At 40.9% G+C, this 20,120-nt stretch overlaps 1 protein-coding gene across 1 annotated transcript in view; it reads right to left on the minus strand.

Moving 5' to 3' along the window:
• Positions 1–20,120, minus strand: part of LOC122815029 (epidermal growth factor receptor kinase substrate 8-like) — a 351,458-nt gene that overhangs the window by 182,151 nt on the left and 149,187 nt on the right. The window contains exon 3 of the mRNA XM_044087280.1: positions 8,959–9,032. Within this exon, the coding sequence (XP_043943215.1) occupies positions 8,959–9,032 (74 nt within the window). The remainder of the gene's footprint in view (positions 1–8,958; positions 9,033–20,120) is intronic.

Below are 20,120 nucleotides of genomic sequence, written 5' to 3' on the forward strand. Positions count from 1 at the left end.
AGATTATTTTTAACTTTTTATGGTCTCATGTAACTCAGTAGTACTAATCTGTTACTGTTTTAGTAGTGCAGGTAAATAAGGACATGCCTCACAACCTGTTAGCACAAGAATACTGGACAAAGGTAAAATGTATGGGGGTACAAAGGCCCAAAAATAGGGACCAATTTTAAATATTGCTCTTATAATCTTAGAAAGTTGCTAAAAATATAGGTTTTGTATTGCCATTTTTCTGATTGCTATGAAGTCAGAAACTTGAACATCTGTCATTATTTATTGACTTCAATCCTCAAATAATTTCCAAAAGGCTACAAACTGCATGAGGAACAAACCAAAAATATGAGGTGAGGCAAAAATCTGGATATTCTGTGAAAATCCGGATAGTTGAGAGGTATGAGTAAGGATTACCAAGGGACAATTTGTTTCTAATGTTTAAATAGGATTTCAGCTATTTGATTTCGTTTTTCTATTTATGATCGAGTTAGTTTTGTTGTAATTCCATTTTCCAAATGGCTATTTGGCAAGTCCATTTCTGTTTTATATATTTTATGACGTTACTAATTATTTTGTTAGACTAGTGCAGGACTTGTTCTGATTCAGGTGAGGGAAACCTGCTCTTTGGGACTTCAATGTCTATAGAGAGGGAATTATAGTAATAATTGGGAAGAGTTAACGACATAAAGAGCATTGTATAAAATGTCTTGATGATATGCCGGTGCTGTACATAAACATGGAATACATGACAGTCTGGTGAGTGATAAATGAAATATATTGCATTATAGGTTCTAAGTGTTTTATAAGTGGTGAGACCATGAGTCACAAACTGAGATGCCCAACCCTACAATACAAGATGTATAATTTATCATACAAACAACATGCCAACGTATCCCATTTATGGTTCTAATTATATAAGTTTCCACTAAACAACTACATGTATAGGTTCGATAGAATTCTTTATAAGTAGGCTATCTCATGGGGGGTGAATTTTTAAATAGTTTATGTTGTAAACGTAATGTATTTTTATTCTCCAGGGTAAGGAAAGTGGTTTTACTGACATTTTACTTTTTAGTAGAATTGTACATTACAAATATAATTTTAGTAGCTTAAAGTAGTTTAATTTATAGATATAGTTTTGGGGGCAATTTGCTGGTAATACCTGTTTCTGACTGGTTAGTATGGTCTTCCTTTTTAATCCATGGTTAGAGTGCATTTTGACATTTCTTGAAATAAATGTAAGCATAAAACCCTTCCTTATTTTGGATAGTTGAATATAGGGTTACATTCTACCATTGCATCAACTACATACAATTTTTCTAGTCACTATTTTATATTGTCATGTACGCTTACATATATATTCATATTTATATTTATAATTATATTTATATTTATATTTATAATTATATTACTATTTATATATTTATTATATATATTATATATTTTTATACATTGTCATATTATTGTACACACTCCTTCTTCATACACGAAGTATTTTTGATGCATTTAGTTGATTCTTAATTCATATTTTATATTGTATTATTATATTGTATTTTTATGTACCGTAGATGTTTATACTCAACACTGTATTTTATTTTTATGGTTCTATAGTGTCATCTATCTCAGTAGATATATGTATGAAACAGTTTTTTGTTATTTTAGCACTCATGCACTTTCAAAGAGTATGCATTTATTTATTAGGAAGCTTTGTGCATTCCTTAGCAGATTATGTGTTTTTAACCTAACTTAAATCTAATGTTCACAGTATAGGATCGTTTAATTTTAATAGAAAGGAATTTCTTATTCTTTCAGTGTTTTGAGAAATTAAGTTTAATTATTTAACAATCATCCAATTATTTTTGGCGCCTAAACCACTATATAAACTATGGTCTTTGAATCATTCAAGGTTCTGATGAAATCTGTGGTAGCAGATGAAAGCGCTCAACCATTACTATCTGTGGATTTATATGTGAATTTTTGTGTTCTACGTGCTTTGTGAAGTATCATGCCATTAAATTATTGAACTGTTAATATTGGAGCTGCGTTTCCTGGATTATCAGCCATATCAAGTTATTTTTTGGATTCGTGGTGGTGTTCTCATTTTCTCTGGTTAAATGTAAGATTTAGTTAGGGTGTTTAGAATTAGGTAGATAACATATGTGTGTGATTTTGGTGTGTAGGCTTCAGTAGCACAGCATGGACATTTCAGAATTTTTCTAAGTTAGAATATAGTTTCATAGTTTAGTACTAGGCTATCTGCCCTGGGGCATTTGTAAGCCTAGCCATAGTGATGTGGCTTTCGCCACCCCATGAAATGGTACAAAAATGCACAGAATAGATTTAGAATACTGTGCCTCTGTCTAGTAGTGACACAGTGAAGGTTCCCTTATATAATAGAATTAGTTTACTGTGCCCCTGTCTAGTAGTGACACAGATGTGACCCCTGGGGTAAACTTACAATCTCCCATCCACTCATCAAGATTTCTCTTGAAGAGAGTCAGTGAGGGGCTCTGCCTAACTTGAACTGGGATCCTGTTCCAAAGCATGGGAAGCCACTGGGTTATGAATCTATCCCTCCAGCATGTCCTATTCATACTTGTGCCGAGATTTAAGTCTTTAGATCTCGTGGTCCTGATGGATTTGGATTTTTTGAGGTGGAGCATGTCCATCAGATCCTGATTGGATATGGCCTTGTACGTCAGGCAGAGATCACCTCTGAGCAGGCGGTATGCTACTGAATAGAGCTGGAGTTTCTTTAGTCTGGCAGAATAAGACATATGTTGGAGACCCTTGATCCTCTTGGTGAGGTACTTTTGTTGTCTCTCCAGCTGTTGCAAATGCCGGGCGAGGTACATACCAAATGGGTCTGATGAGGGAGGAGTATAGGGTTCAATGACATCCTTGGATCTGGATGTTAATCCCTTCATGATGAGGTGTGCAAGGTAGAATGTTTTTCTAACCACTTTGGCAACGTGGGTGTCAAATGAGAGGTCGCTGTCTATTTGGGTCCCTAGGTCTCTGATTACTTTTTGCATACTCAGTGGGTTGCTGTCTATGTGATAATTTGTGGGTACTTTGTTTTTCCCAAAGGGGATGACTATACATTTTTTGGCATTTAGTTTAAGGCCGTGACTCCGGCACCAGTTGTCCATTTCTGTAAGGCCTTTTTGTAGGATGTATGTGTCCGCTGGTGTATTGACTATGGCGCCTAGTTTGCAGTCATCTGCGAACTTTGTCAGCCACAACCCTCCCATGTTTGCTTTAACATCTGAGAAATAAATGTCGAACAAGAGGGGTCCCAGGACAGATCCCTGTGGGACACCACTTGTGACTGGCTTTGAGTCTGACATTGCTCCAGCGATTTTAACTTTATGGGTTCTGTCCTTCAGCCAGTTTGTAACCCATCTAGTGACATAAGGGTTTACGTTTAAGCTGTTGAGCTCATCTATGATGCCTGAGTGGGGTATTGTGTCGAAGGCCTTAGCCAAGTCCAGGTAGGCTGTATGGACTGCTTTGCCCTCATCAATGGCTCTAGTGACTGTTTCGAAAAAGTCAACCAGATTCAAAAGGCAGGATCTGCCCTTTACAAAGCCAAACTGGGTGGGGTCAAGTGTCTGTAGGTCCCCTATGTCTCTGTTTGAGAGTTCCATAATGATTCTTTCCATAGCTTTGCAGACCAGGCTGGTTAAGCTTATGGGGCGGTAGTTCCCAGGGTCTGTAGAGGTACCCCCTTTGTGGAGTGGGACCACTGTTGCTGTACGCCAGTGTTCAGGTACATGTCCTGTAGTAAGGCTAAGGTTAAATAGCATTTTTATGTGCGGGTTTAGCTCCTCTTGGTGTTCACGTAGCACGCAACCTGGGATACCGTCAGGTCCCATTGATGCTGTGTTTTTAGCTTTGTTGAGGGCGGTTCTCATTTGGACATTTGAGATGACAGGGAGATTACATTCAGCTGGGATAAGTATTTCTTCTTTTGGGGGTGAGGGAGGGGAGAAATTTGCACTGAACCTGTCAGCCAGAATGTTGGCAATATCTGTGGGTTCAGTGTATTTTTTGTTGTTGTGAACTAACTCTGAGCATATCTGAGGGTTTCCGCCCAGGTTTCTAACATAGCTGAAGAAGGCTTTGTGGTCATCTTTAGTGTCCTTAGCAATTTTTCTCTCAAAGTTGGCCTTGGATGTTTTTATGAGAGAACGTAGTTTTCTGCTAATGTTGATCAGAGATGTCTTCCCTTTATGGGATTTTGCTCTGTCGTGCAGTAGCTTCCTTCTTTTGTTATACAATCTGTTTATGGCTGAGGTACACCAGACAGGATGCTTGCCTTTGGTGGAGAGGGACTTGGATTTATTTGGGATTGCATGATCCATGCATTCTTGGAGATGTCCATAGAAAGCATTTGTGAAGGATTCGGCATTGTGGGATGTGGTATCCACTGGCCCAGTGGGCTTAAAGGATACCATCTCAGTCTTAGGAAGAGTGAAGTCTGCTTTTGAGAAGTTTTTCACTGTGGTCTTTTGTGCTGGGGGTGGAGGTGGGATATGTATATCCAGGGTGATTAGTTTGTGGTCACATCTCACTAGTGAGGGGTATACTTCCGGTGTGGAGCATTTTGTCCCCATGTTTGTGATGATCAGGTCTAGTATATTATCTCCCCTAGTGGGAGAGGTGACTAGTTGTTCCAGTGCATTTGAATTTATGAATTCCAAGAACCTTTGGGCTAGGGTGTTAGGGCTAGAATAATGTACCCAATCTATGTTTGGGTAGTTGAAGTCTCCCAGTATGATGGTATTTTATGATACATTCATATCCTCCAATGTCTTCAGGAAGGCTGAGTGGGGTTCCTGAGATTGGGAGGGTGGTCTGTAACATGCTACCAGTTGTACAGCAGTTTTGCCTATGGTTAGTTGCACCTGTATGGTCACTGATGCTTCATGTGTTGCTACTAACCTGGAGGTGTGGGTGTCCTTGATGAATATGGACACTCCCCCTCCCTTTGTGGTTCGGCCCGGGTTTTGGGGCCAAAAAGCATGATACGAGGTATAGCCTGGTAGCACTGGGGTGCTCTCAGGAGCCTTGAACCAGGTTTCAGTTACTGCACAGACGTCAATGTTCTCCATACTGAGGAGTGCATCGAGTGCCTGCATCTTGAGATTTAGACTTCTGGCGTTGAGCAGCATTACCCTTAGTTTTTTTCCATTTTTGTTTTCTAAGGAGGTAATTTTGTCTTTTGAGCCTTGCCTAAAAAAGGCACTATGGGGGTGGCAAGAGCCTTAGCTAATATAGGTTCATAGGTTCATAGGTTCATACTAGGCTATCTGCCCGAGGGCATTTACAAGCCTAGCCCATAGTTTTGTGGCTTTCGCCACCCCTTTAGTATGGGGAACTATACCCATTATTTTGCTGTGCCTCTGTTGAGCAGTGACACTGAGGTAATCCCTGGGGTATATCTGCGATCTCCCATCCATTGGTCAAGATTTCTCTTGAACAAGGCCAGCGAGGTGCTCTGCCTCACATATACCGGGATTTTATTCCACAGCATAGGGAGTCTTTGGGTGATGAATCTATCTATATAATAGCCGTGTCGAGGTTTAAGTCTCCGCCCTTGTGGCTCTGACGGATCTAGATTTTTGAGGTGAAGCATATTCATCAAATCTGGGTTTGACATGGCCTTGTATGTTAGGCAAAGGTCACCTCTGAACTGAATAGAGCTGGAGTTCTTTCAGTCGGGCAGCATAGGACAGATGTTTGAGACCCTTTATCCTTTTGGTGAGGAACTTTGTGGCCTCTCCAGCTGCTGCAAGTGTCGGGTCAGATACATTCGAATGGGGCATTGTACTCAATCATTGGTCTGATGAGTGATGAGTATAGGGAGACTATGACCTCCCTTGATCTAGATGAGAATCCCTTCATGATAAGGTGGGCAATGTAGAAGGTCTTCCTAACTACTTTAGCTACATGGGTGTCGAATGACAGACTACTATCAACCTGGGTCCCCAGGTCCCTGATAACTTCTTCTGTACTCAGTGGATTGCCACCTATTTGGTAGCTAGTAACCTTGTTTTTGACTATGCATTTTTTGACATTTAACTTTAGGCCATGGCTCTGGCACCAGTTATCCGTTTCTGTGAGACCCTTCTGAAGGATATCTGTGTCAGATGTGTTTTCTACTATGGCTTGCAGTCATCTGCAAACTTTGTCAGCCATAACCCTCCTGTGTTTGCTTGTACTTCAGAAAAGTAGATGCCAAACAAGAGTGGGCCCAGGACTGAGCCCTGTGGTACACCACTTGTGACAGGCTTTGAGTCTGACATGGCGCCAGCAACTCTGACCCTGTGGGTTCTGTCACTCAGCCAGTTTGCAACCCATCTTGTGATGTATGGGTTAACATTTAAGCTGAGTTTTTCAATGATGCCCGAGTGGGGTATTGTATCAAAGGCCTTCGCCAGATCGAGGTAGGCTGTATGGACTGCCTTTCCCTCATCAATGGCTTTGGTGACTGTTTCGAAAAAGTCAGCCAAGTTTAGAAGGCATGATCTGCCTTTGACAAAGCCAAACTGGGATGGATCCAAAGTCTGCAAATTCCCTATGTCTTTATTTATGAGGTCCATTATGATCCTCTCCATGGCTTTGCAGATAAGGCTTGTCAAGCTAATGGGCCGGTAATTTCCAGGGTCGGTGGAGGCACACCGCTAAGTGGGACCACAGTTGCAGTGCCCACCCCTATCCAGAGGTAAGACTATGATTAAACAGCTGTCCTAGCTGTGGGTTTAAGGAGCACACAGCCGGGACACCATCAGGTCCCATGGATGCTGTGTTTTTGCTTTGGAGAGAGCAGTTCTCACTTTTGGAGATGTTTGGGGGCTGCAATAGATATCTCTCCTTTTGGGGGAGGGGAGAGTTTGCACTGAACCTATCAGCCAGTATGTTGGCAATGTCTGTAGGATCAGTAATCTTCACATCATTTTGAACTAGTTCTGAGCATATCTGGGAGTTTCCTCCCAGGTTTCTTAGCTAAAGAAGGCCTTATGATTGTCTTTGAGTCTTTAGCTATTTTTCTCTCAAAATTTGCTTTGGATGATTTTATGAGAGCTCTTAGTTTTTTACTTATAGTGATCAAGGGTGTCTTACCTTTTAAGGATTTTGCTCTATCTTGTAGTAGCTTCCTCCTTTGTTGTAGAGTTTGTTTATGGCTGGGGTCCACCAGAGTGGGCGCTTGCTTTGGTACAAAAAGAGTCTTTGTTTTGCTTGGGAGTGCCTTAACCATACAGTCCGGCAGGTGCTGGTAGAAGGTATTTGTAAGTGATTCAGTGCCTTGAGTACTGTTTTGGGCCTTAAGGGAGACCACACTAGTCTTTAGAAGTGTAGTTCTTTACTGTGGTCTTTTTATTTCAGGTGGGGGTGGGATGAGGACCTCCAGCGAGATTAGTTTGTGATCTGATCTCACCAGTGAGGGGTATACTTCCGGTGTTGAACATTGTGCTCCCATGTTCGTGATGATGAGATCAAGTATGTTTTCTCCTCTTGTGGGGATGGTGACTAGTTGTTCCATGGCATTTGAGTTTATGAATTCCAGGAACTTTTGGGCTAGGGTGTTTGGGCTTGAGTAGTGTTCCCAGTCTATATTAGGGTAATTGAAGTCACCTAGTATGATGGTGTTTGGTGATACATTTATCCCCTCTAGTGTTTTCAGGAAGGCCATGTGAGGTTCCTGAGTTTGTGAGGGTGGCCTGTAACATGCTACAATTTGCAGAGCAGTCTTGCCTATGGTTAATTGCACCTGGATGGTCTCCGATGCATCGTGCATATAACTCTGAAATGCTGAAAAGTTGGGTATGTAGCTGATTTAATGTCACTCCACTGATACACTTTTGGTGAAATCTTCAATCTGTATACATTTTTGAATGTCTACACAGAGGACTGGATGTATGTATTGATTGGGGTCCAAGGTGAGGATAAATATAAAAAATATTATATATATATACATATATATATATATATATATATATATATACATATATATATATAGAAATATATAATATATATATATATATATATATATATATATATATATATATATATATGTATATATATATCTATATATGTATATATATATCTATATATATATATATATATATATACACACACACACACATATATGCACAACATGAGGGAAGACCTGGAGAATGACCCCAAATGAAAAATAATGCAGACTGTCACATCACAGTTACTAAAACAAAAACAATGTATGATGTCATGGCAGAAAATTACGAAGTCAGGCAAAGTACTGAAACAGCTTAATATCATAAAAGCATTCCAAAAGAAACATATTGCATACAAATAAGGACTGACATGGATTTTAGAATCACAAAGAATAAAATAGAGAATATATGGAAAGTAAGGGGAGGATGCCATTCAGAATTGGAATTTCACTGAAATTTTTGCAATACTTTAACAGGTTATCACTACTGTAGTGTGCACAAAATATGTTAACGTTCATGAAACATATTTACAAGCAACAATACACTACTGTGTGCTAACACATCATAGGGTTGTGTTTTATTATAACCTGCTTAGTTCATCATACTGTTTGCAAATTAACTGATTTAGATATCTTACAGGGGAGGTACTGTGTGCTCTGATTTACTGAGAACAGCTCAGAAAAATCTTTGCTATACAACAATGTGCTGTTTTCAGATTTTAAATGGAAACACAGTAGTGGTATATTCTTACTAACACAGAAATCTTCAGCACATTAAAATCAATTCACTGTAATACATAAAAATGAGTTATGGAATAAGTGTTCAATTCATTCAGATCATGCCTAAACTTTATACCACTTTACAACCATAATAATGGCCTCAACAGCTCCATTAAATTGTTTTTATGTTTGAAACTGAAAAAAAAGTCTATACATTGTGCTGCATTGTGAAATGAAACACTAAGAGGTTAAAATAAAATGCAGCTTACAACATCTCTATCAATTCGTGCTGCCATCATTTCAAGCGACTCCTCCTGCTCATAAGAAGGTTTCGGTTTCTCACCTGAAGAAAAGAAAAAAAATCTGTAGAAATAAAAACAATAGGAACAACACTTTTCCTATTTTTAGTTCAACTGTTTCTTTAGCAATGCTATATACAATCAAAGTACAAAAGGACAGGAAAGAGAGGTCATCACATAGGATATTTACACAATTTATAAGACATTTTCTGAATTAACAGGAATGTCACTCCATGAACACCACAATTCATACAATGAAAGAGACAGAGATGTGAGTACTAGATGCCACGTGCAGACAGAAATACTACTGTTATCCAATTGGCAGAAGATGGCCAAATCATAAGTTGACTTTCACTGGACCTAGATCCAGTGCCAATGAGTAACAGTAACAAAAATGACAAGCATTTTTGTAGGTGGAAAGCTTCTTCGCTCCCTTCACACCCCTTCTTACTGTACCTCTAAATTTACTGACTTTAAGACTGTACAACACAAAGGTAAGGAAAAACTTCCCCTCCCCAATTGTTCCATAACCTTGCGCTATTTACTGAATAGTTCTCTAAGAAACATGGAAATTGATTAAAATAAAAAAAATAATTTAAATAAATAAATAAAAGAACTGGCAATTCCCAGTTTGCCAGATATTAACTTGGCAAACTGCAGGACTCTCTGAAAAAAATTATATTTGATCAGGTCAAAATAGATTCAAGCAAAAACATCCACTCATCTGTATCACACCATATGGTACACACCAGTAGTCAAGTGTGGGAGGCTTGACTCTAGAGACGAGCAGTCAATTAACCTCTAGAAGGACCCAAAGGACATAACACCACCCATTGTTTAGTACCTTACTACACTTAGAATATGTATAATATGCTACACATTTAATTAGTGAAGGTTGTACAAGAAAGTACAGTTGTGTACCTACCATAAATGTAGATGTTCGAGTGTATTCACTGTTGCAGTCATTACACTTGGGTTATCCTGCTGGCAGGCTACCCGCAGTTGGCCAGAATTCCAAAGTCTAGGTCCAGCGTCGGTTGCTGTCACCTCTTCCCTGACGTCAGTGCTCCGGGGGTATAAAAGATGCAACTGACGCCACTTTCTTCAGTTTTTCTTGCCCCAGATGTCAGGTGCCCCCCAAATAGGTAGGCTGAAAAAAATATGCCAAAAAAAAAAGCATGTACTAAAATAAACATTTCCTTCATCTACAAGTAAATACACCATATAGGTTGTATAGAAGTGAGTACAGAAAGGACCCAGCAAAGAAAAAGGGTGGTGGTGGGTGGGTAACCTGGACTGCAACAGTGAATACACTGGAACATCTACATTTATGGTAGGTACACAACTGTACTATGTTCATCGTGTTTCACTGTTGCTGTCATTACACTTGGGTTGAATCCCAAAGCTGAGTTTGGGTGGCTGGGCCTAAATAGGATTAGGAGAGGCTACCCTGCAGAACTGCAGTGGCAAAGCTTGCTCTGGATTTAGAGTAGAGAGGTAAGTGGTAGTGCTTGGTGAAAGTGTGCACTGAACTCCAGGTTGCAGCCTCTAAAATGTCTTTGGTTGGTACTCCTCTAAGGAAGGCTGCTGAAGTGGCTGCTACTCTGGTAGAATGTGGCCAAATGCCTTTAGGCACTGACTTGCCATGTTGTGAATAGCAGAAGCGAATGCAGTGTCCTATCCATTTTGAAATAGTCTGCTTCAAGATAGGTTTTCCTTGTGATCCTGCAGCATAAGCTACAAACAGTTGCTCAGTTTTTCTGAAAGCTTTTGTTTTGTCCAAGTAGAATCGTAGCTGTCTGTGTATGTCCAAAGCATGCAGAAGTTTCTCCCCTTTATTCTGGGGATTTGGATAGAATGTTGGTAAATGAATGGTTTGGTTGAGAGCCACACTGGATACTACCTTTGGCATAAATGTTGAGTTTGTCCTTAGAGAGACCCTGTCCTGATGAAATATGATGAAAGGTTCCACTGCCATTAATGCCTGTAACTCTGAGACTCTTCTTGCTGAGGTTATTGCTAGGAGCAGAGCAGTCTTCCATGATAAGAATTTTATATCAGCTGTATTGGCTGCCTCAAAAGGAGGCAGTGTGAGTTTTTCTAAAACAAAGTTGAGGTCTCAAGTAGGTGTTGGCGCTCTCCTTGGGGGTCTTATGTTTTTTGCCCCTCTGAGAAACTGTCTTAGTAGTGGATGAGAGAAAATTGTAGGTTCAGTATGTTAATGAGCTGAAATGGCAGAGGCATGGATCTTAATTGATGAGAAGGATAGGCCTTTGTCCAGCATCTCAGTTAGGTATTGTAAAACCTGAGGTATATTTGGAACAAGTGGTTTGAATCCTTGTGCCTGGTTCCAAGCACAGAATCTCTTCCATTTTTCTGCATAAGATTTCCTAGTGCTGGGCCTCCTGGCTTCTAAAATGACATCCATAACAGCTTTAGAAAGAGGTGTGGTCTGAGTGGTTATATTATCTGCCATGCTGTCAGATTTAAGGTTCTGAGTTGACTGTGCAGAATCTGATTGTTTTGTTGAGTCAGAAGATGAGGAATTTGAGGTAAAGGCCAGGCTGGGCCTTGAGACAAACTCTTTAGGATTGGGTACCAGTGCTGGTGTGGCCAGTCTGGGGCAATCAGGATCATTTTTGGCTTCTCTTGTCTGACTTTTAGGAGTACCTTGGGATAGGGTTGCCACCTTTTCAAATGTCCAAAGTGGGACATTTTTGGTACAAACGTCAGATTTTGCAGGCTGAAACATACCCACGGCCAGTACAAAGGACAGAACTTCATTTTTTTTAAAAAAAAAAAAAAGCTCTTGTTTGTAGCATTTAGTTATTTATATTCTTTTTTATAACATTTCAGTTTCAGATAGAGAATAACTGTTTTATGCAACTATTGCATAAAATATAGGAAATAATTTTGTCCTAAAATCTCAGGACATTTTTGCCATTTTTTTATTTTTTTGGGACACAACAACTGAAGGAGGAGGACTCCTCAAGTGGGACAGGTGGTAACCCTACCTTGGGAAGAAGAGGCAGTGGAGGAAAGGCATAAACTGTCAGGGTTTTCCACCTGAATGATAGAGCATCCACTTTCCATGCTTGTGAGCAATAAGTTCTTGTACAGAATCTCTGTAGTTGGCAGTTGTGAGGGGAGGCAAAAAGATCTATGTCTGGCATCCCCATTTCCTTATCATGCTGAAGACCTGTGGATTTAGTTTCCATTCGTGAGGATCCATGAGATTTCTGCTTAGTTTGTCTGCCAGTGTATTTTTCATTCCTGGCAGGAATTGTGCCTACAGATGTACTTGATAGGTCAGTGCTGTGTTCCACAAAGTCATGGCTTGCCTGCAGAGGGGGTAGGAATGTGTGCCCCCTTGCTTGTTTATGTACCACATTACTGTGGTGTTGTCCGTCTTTAGTAGTAGTTGTCCTGGATGTAGTAGATCCTTGAAGGCTGTCAGGGCATTCTGTACAGCTAGCATCTCTTTTTGATTGATGTGAAGATGCATTTGTTCCTTGGGCCACATGCCCTGAATACATTTTCCTGCCATGTGTGCCCCCCAGGCATAATCCGATGCATCTGTTGTTATTGTCTGCCTGGCTGTGGGTAAAGTGAAAGGCTGTCCCTTGTTGTGGTGATAGGCCTGTGCCCACCATCGAAACTCCTGTTGCAGGCAGGGAATTAGAGTTATTATTGTTTCCAGGCTGTGGCAATGTAGAGTCCAAACACTTTTTAGATACCATTGTAATTTCCTCATATGCAGTCTTGCATATAGTATTAGTAGAATGCAGGATGCCATGAAGCCCAGGGAGCTGGGTCTTTGTTGCCATCATTTGAAAGTAATGAGTCAGTTGCCTTTGCTTGTCTGGCGTGGGATAAGCCATCTAGGCAGTTGTAGTTAAGCATGCACCCAGGAATATTATCTCTTGAGAGGGCACTAGTTTTGATTTCCTTTCGTTTACTGTGTACCCTAGGCAAATTAGTAATCTTTTTACAAATGCCAGATGCTTTAGTAGAATGTCCTTTCTCTCTGCTTGAATTAGGCAGTCATCCAAGTAGGGATATATTTGAATTCTTTTTTGTCTGCAAAATGCAATTACTGGTGCCAGGCATTTTGTGAAGACCCTGGGTGCAGTAGATAAGCCAAAGGGCAGTGCAGAGAATTGGTAATGCATTGAGCCAGCTATGAATCTGAGGCATCTTCTGTAAGATTATCTGATGGGACATGCAGGTATGCCTCCTTGAGGTCCAAAGTAACTAGCCAAGCCTTCTTGCCCAGCATGGGTAGAAGTTGCTGCAGTGTTAACATTTTGAATTTTGGAACATCCAGGAAAGTATTTAGGATTGACAGGTCTAGTATTGGTCTCCAGGCTTTGTCCTTTCTGGGTACCAGGAAAAGTCTTGAGTAAAATCCTTGTCCCTGTTCTTGTTGTGGTACTCTGTGAATAGCTCTCAAGTCCATGAGAGCAGAAATTTGTTTTTGTGCCTCTGCCCATTGATTTTATGGCAGGTCCGGCATACCTTTGGATTTTGGAAGGGTGTGAAAGTGGAACCTGTAACCCTGAGAAACAATATTTAGTACCCATTTGTCCTGGGTGATCTTGTGCCAATTTTGTGAGAAAAGTGCTAGCTTTCCTCTTAAGGGTGCTGCCAAAAGGTAAGAGCTTGGCATTTGTAGGGGGAAGTTATTGGGACTGTTTCGTATAAGGTTGTGATTGGTCTTCTCCTCCGTTGGGGGCTGAAGTACCCCATTTTTTAGGTCTGTATGAGCCTTGGGGCTAAGATCTGCCTCTTGGGCGTCTGTATCTGCCCCTTTGTGGGCTATCTGACACCAGAAAGGACCATTTTTTTTAAGGCCAGTTTCTGCTAAACCTAGGTGGTTGTACCTGTAAGAAATCCTTTACTGTCTGCATTGATTTTGCTTTATCCTCCATTTTCTTAAACACCTCTTCTGCCTTAACACCAAACAAAGTATCATGCTGTAGTGGAGCATCCAATAATTTTACTTTAACATGTTCAGGTAAACTTTGTTCTTTCAACCAAGCATGCCTTCGAATGACAGAGCCTGTAACTGCGGCTCTACAAGAAGCCTCTAATGAATCAAAACCACAATGCAGAGTATGCTTTCCCACTTGTTCAGCTGCATGCAATAAATCCAGCATTTCCTTATTGTCAGGACATTCTGAGTTTGTAAGCATTTTCTGTTTTAGCAAAGACATTAGGTATTGTTGATATTTAAGCATGTGAAACTGGCAGTTTAAAGCCCTTACAGCCAAAGTAGCAGAAGTGTAAACTTTTTTCCCCCATCTATCCAGAGCTCTAGAATCCCTATCAGAGGGAACATAATTTTTTGCAGTGGAAGCCTTAACCCCTTTGGGACCCTGAGAAATTGTTTCTGGGTCAGAAGCAGGGTTTTTATAAAGAAATTTATGAGAGTCAGGGACCCTGTAGTACCTGTCTGGCTTGACTGGAGCAGGGGGGTAAAAAATCAGGAGACAGACTGGATTCAGAAAAAACATCATGAACAATATCAAGCACAGGGGGGATAGCCAGGGGCCTGTGCTGAAACAATAAAAGTAAGTCATTGAGCCCTTTCTTGGATTCTGAATAATCCTGGCTTTCCCAATGTAAATGCTCCCTCATGGTGTGCAAGGTTTCCCCAAAAGTATAGTCCTCGGGAAGAGAGGCTGAAGGAATAGATTCTTCTGCATCAGAGTCCTCATAGGGAGGGAGAGAATATATCCCTGATCTGAAGAGGAATCAGAGGAAACAGAAACCTGGTCAGAGGAGTCATAGTCATAGTCAGTGTCTTGCCTAGGCCTTTCATCAGGAGGGGGATGTGAGCCCCTGATCAAAGTAATTAGGTCCTCGGCTATTTTAAGCATCTGTTTCTTTGGCATGGATGATTGTCCAGGAGACTGCTGTACTTGTTTCCTTGTCTTTAATGGTGTTTTTGACTTTGCTTTGGCTGTTGTAGTGGACTTAATAGTTAGTTGTGAAGGTCTGAAAACACCCTCAGAAGCCGATGCCTGCTCAGTGGCTCTGGACCCATCTGAGAGAATAGTTTCCGCTGGCCCAATACCTTGAGTTTCCAGAGGCCTAGGTGTCTCCACGTGGGAGTCGGGTACGGCCTGTGGCTCTGAGGTAGCGGGTGTCAGGGGCTTCATCGTCGGTTTCGGACCTCGGATGCCTATCTTTTTCCTTGTCCTTGCACTTTTTATGAATTCCAGTCGTCGGTTGTTCCGACGGCATTATGTAGTTAAACCTTCGGCCAAAGTAATGTAAAGCAAAATCAAACCGATGCTTAACAGTGCATTTGTTGAATCTAGCACAAAACCGACAACTAGTGACATCGTGGTCAGGGCCTAGGCAAGGAATGCAGTAAGAATGAAAGTCCTTATGAGGTATTTGCTTCCCACAAGAAATACAATTGTTAACTTTTACTGACATCGGTCTGGAGCAAGAAAAAGTTTCCCCAATGGGGTACTTAGCTTTATTGAAGACTTTGGTTCTGAAATTCGATTTCGAAAATCTAAGGAGTTGGCCGACCGGCACTTGCGAACTGCTTTTGCTTTGGGCACAGCGCAGCAAGAAAGACTGAAGAAAATGGCGTCAGTTGCATCTTTTATACCCCTGGCACACTGACGTCAGGGAAGAGGTGACAGCAACTGCCACCGGACCTAGACTTTGGAATTCTGGCCGACTGCAGGTAGCCTGCCAGCAGGCTAACCCAAGTGTAATGACTGCAACAGTGAAACACGATGAACATCTTTTGTGCACATTCACTATTTTTTTGCCTGCATTACTTTCTGTTCTGCAGAAACCTAAGACCTAAACAGGTAAATGAGGATAATATAGGCCTAATCAGAAAGTGAGGATAACATCCTAAGTGAACTGTAGATCGTACAAGATACTACTGGATTACCATTACTGAAAGCAAGACCAGCTGACCTGAGACCAGTAACAAAAATAAACAGTGACTATGGAAATGTTTCAGTAACTGTGCATGTGGGTCTTAAATTTGGAAGAACTTGCACTTCTTTATTTGAGCCAGAAGTGAGGCATGAAAAACATTAATGCACATGAACTCAACAGGAAAGGAAAACAACTAGTCTCAGAATTGAGCAATTGTTGTTAAAATGGAATATACTCATTATTGTACTGAATTACTATCAGTGTGTCATTTTACAATGGTTTCTGTTTAACCAGGCCGTTGTTGTTAAAATGGAATATACTCATTATTGTACTGATTTACTATCAGTGTGTCATTTTACAATGGCATCTGTTTAACCAGGCCATTGTTGTTAAAATTGAATATACTAATTACTGTACTGAATTACTATCAGTGTGTCATTTTACAATGGTTTCTTTTTAACCAGGCCGTTGTTGTTAAAATGGAATATACTCATTATTGTACTGATTTACTATCAGTGTGTCATTTTACAATGGTATCTGTTTAACCAGGCCGTTGTTTTTAAAATGGAATATACTAATTATTGTACTGATTTACTATCAGTGTGTCATTTTACAATGGTAGCGTTGTTTTTAAAAATGGAATATACTAATTATTGTACTTGTGTCTTTTTACAATGGTATCTGTTTAACCAGGCCGTTGTTTTTAAAATGGTATATACTAATTATTGTACTGATTTACTATCAGTGTGTCATTTTACAATGGTATCTGTTTAACCAGGCCGTTGTTTTTAAAATGGAATATACTAATTATTGTACTGATTTACTATCAGTGTGTCATTTTACAATGGTATCTGTTTAACCAGGCCGTTGTTTTTAAAATGGAATATACTAATTATTGTACTGATTTACTATCAGTGTGTCATTTTACAATGGCATCGGTTTAACCAAGCAGTTGTTGTTAAAATGGAATATACTAATTATTGTACTGATTTACTATCAGTGTGTCATTTTACAATGGTATCGGTTTAACCAGGCTGTTGTTGCATTAAGTACAGTTTTGTACCTACCATAAATGTAGATGTACGAGTGTTCACACTGCTACAGTCATCACACTTGGGTTATCCTGCCGTCAGGAGGTCCCGTAGTCTGCCAGAGTTCCAAAGTCTTGGTCCGGCGTCGGTTGCTGTCGCTTCTTCCCTTACGTCAGTGCGCCAGGGGTACATAAGATGCATCCGATGCCATTTTCTTCCATTTTTCTTGCCCCAGATGTTAGGTGCCCCCAAGAAGGAAGGCAATACATATTGCTAATAAAAAATATACATATAAAATAAAAACAATACCTTCAGTTACAAGCAAATACACCACAGAGGTTGTATAAGACAGAAAGGTGTAGATAACTCCAGCTAGTTCAGAGGGGATGGAGGGAGGGTAAAATGGACTGCAGCAGTGTGAACACTTGAACATCTACATTTATGGTAGGTACAAAACTGTACTATGTTCATCGTGTTACACTGCTGCAGTCATCACACTTGGGTAGAATCCCAAAGCTAGGGTTGGGTGGCTGGTCTATAAAGAGTTAGGATTGGCCATGAGGCCCTGCAGAACTGCAGTGGCAAATCCTGCTCTGGATTTAGACTAAAGAGGCAAGTGGTAATGTTTGGTAAAGGTGTGCACTGAACTCCAAGTTGCAGCCTCCAAAATTTCCTTGGTAGGTACTCCTCTGAGAAAGGCTGTTGAAGTGGCTGTGGCCCTGGTGGAATGTGGCCTAATGTTGTTAGGGATTGATTTTCCATGCTGTGTGTAGCAGTATCGAATACAGTGTCCTATCCATTTGGATATAGTCTACTTTGAGATAGCCTTGCCCTGTGATCCTACAGCATATGCTACAAACAGTTGCTCAGTTTTCCTGAAAGCTTTTGTTTTGTCCAAGTAGAAGCGTAGCTGCCTGTGTATGTCCAAAGAGTGCAGAAGTTTCTCCCCTTTACTCTGGGGGTTTGGATAAAAAGTTGGTAAATGGATGGTTTGGTTAAGAGCCACATTAGATACCACCTTTGGCATAAAGGTGGGGTTTGTCCGTAAAGAAACCCTGTCCCGATGGAAAATTATAAAAGGTTCCACTGCCATTAATGCCTGTAGCTCTGAGACTCTTCATGCTGAAGTTACTGCCAGGAGCAGAGCTGTTTTCCATTATATAAATTTTAGATCAGCTGTATTGGCTGGCTCAAAAGGTGGCACGGTCAGTTTTTCCAAAACGAAATTGAGGTCCCAAGTTGGTGTTGGTGCTCTCCGGGGCAGTCTTATGTTTTTAGTCCCTCTGAGGTACTGCTTTAGCAAGGGATGAGAGAATAAAGGAGGATCCATGTTGTAATGTGCTGAAATGGCAGAGGAGTGGATCTTAATTGATGAGAAGGATAGGCCTTTGTCCAGCATCTCAGTTAAGTACTGTAAAATCTGAGGGATGTTTGGGACAAGAGGGTCAAGGCTTTGAGCCTGGTTCCAGGCGCAGAATCTCTTCCATTTTTCTGAGTAAGCTTTCCTGGTGCTAGGCCTCCTGGCCTCCAAAATGACATCCATAACAGCTTTAGAGAGAGGTGTTGCCTGTTTGACTAATGAATCTGCCATGCAGCCAGGTTTAGGGTTTTGAGCTGACCATGCAGGATCTGATTGTTTTGTTGAGTCAGGAGTAGTAGAGTTTGAGGCAAAATCCATGATGAGCCTTGAGCTAAGTTCTTTAAGATTGGATACCAGTGCTGGCATGGCCAGTCTGGAGCAATCAGGATCATCTGTGGTTTTTCTTGTCTGGCTTTTAGGAGTACCTTCAAAAGGAGAGGCAGTGGTGGGAAGGCATAAACTTTTAGGCTTTTCCAGCTGAACGAGAGAGCATCCACTTTTCATGCTTGAGTGTGATAAGTCCTTGTGCAGAATTTTTGTAGTTGGTAATTCAGTGGGGAGGCAAAAAGATCTATGTCTGGGCATCTCCATTTTTGCGTTACCATGCTGAAGATTTGTGGATTCAATTTCCATTTGTGAGGGTCCATGATATTTCTGCTTAGATTGTCTGTCAGAGTATTTTTCTTTCCTGGCAGGAATTGTGCTTGCAGATGAACTTGATACATTAGAACTGTGTTCCACAAGGTCATGGCTTGCCTGCATAGGGGATAAGAATGAGTGCCCCCTTGTTTGTTTATGTGCCACATTACTGTGGTGTTGTCTTGTCTTTAATAATAATTGTCCTGGATGTAGAAGGTCCTTGAAAGCTGTTAGGGCATTTTGAACAGCCAACATCTCTTTTTGATTGATGTGAAGGTGCATCTTGTCTGTGGTCCACTTGCCCAGAATGCATTTTCCTGCCATGTGTGCTCCCCAGGCGTAATCCAAAGCATCTGTTAGAGTCTGCCTGGCTGTGGGTAGGGGAAAAAGACTGACCCTTGTTTAGGTGACATGCCTGTGCCCACCATCGAAACTCCTGTTGTAGGCAGGGAATCACTGGTATTACTGCTTCTAAACTGTGTGAGTGTTGAGTCCAAACACTTTTTAGGTACCATTGCAATTTCCTCATATGCAGTCTGGCATATGGTATTAGTAGTATGCAGGATGCCATGAATCCCAGGGCCTGTAGAATTTTTCTTGCAGGGAGATGGGACTTTTTTGCCAGTAATTGAAAATATTGAGTTAGTTTAATTTGTGTGTCTGGCGTGAGATAAGCCATCTGGGCCGTTGTATTTAAGCTGGCACCCAGGAATATAATCTGTTGTGAGGGTACTAGTTTTGACTTCTTTTCGTTTACTGTGTACCCTAGAAAAATTAGCAACCTTTTTACAAATGCCAGATGCTGTAGAAGAATGACCTTTGTCTCTGCTTTAATGAGGCAGTCGTCCAGGTATGGATATATTTGAATTCCTTTTTGTCTGCAAAATGAAATTACTACTGCCAGGCACTTTGTAAAGACCCTGGGCGCAGTAGATAAGCCAAATGGCAGTGCAGAGAATTGGTAGTGCATTGTTTCAGCTTTGAATCTGAGGTATCTTCTGCAATTTTGTCTGATTGGGACATGCGGGTATGCCTCTTTGAGGTCCAGAGTAACAAGCCAAGCCTTCTTGCCCAGCATGGGTAGAAGCTGCTGTAATGTCAACATTTTGAATTTCGGAATATCCAGGTAAGTATTTAGAATTGAAAGGTCTAGTATGGGCCTCCAGGCCTTGTCCTTTCTGGGGACCAGG

Source organism: Protopterus annectens, chromosome 11.part0 (assembly GCF_019279795.1).
Source record: "Protopterus annectens isolate FY-2018-M chromosome 11.part0, PAN1.0, whole genome shotgun sequence".
NCBI classification, from domain to species: Eukaryota; Metazoa; Chordata; order Ceratodontiformes; family Protopteridae; genus Protopterus; species Protopterus annectens.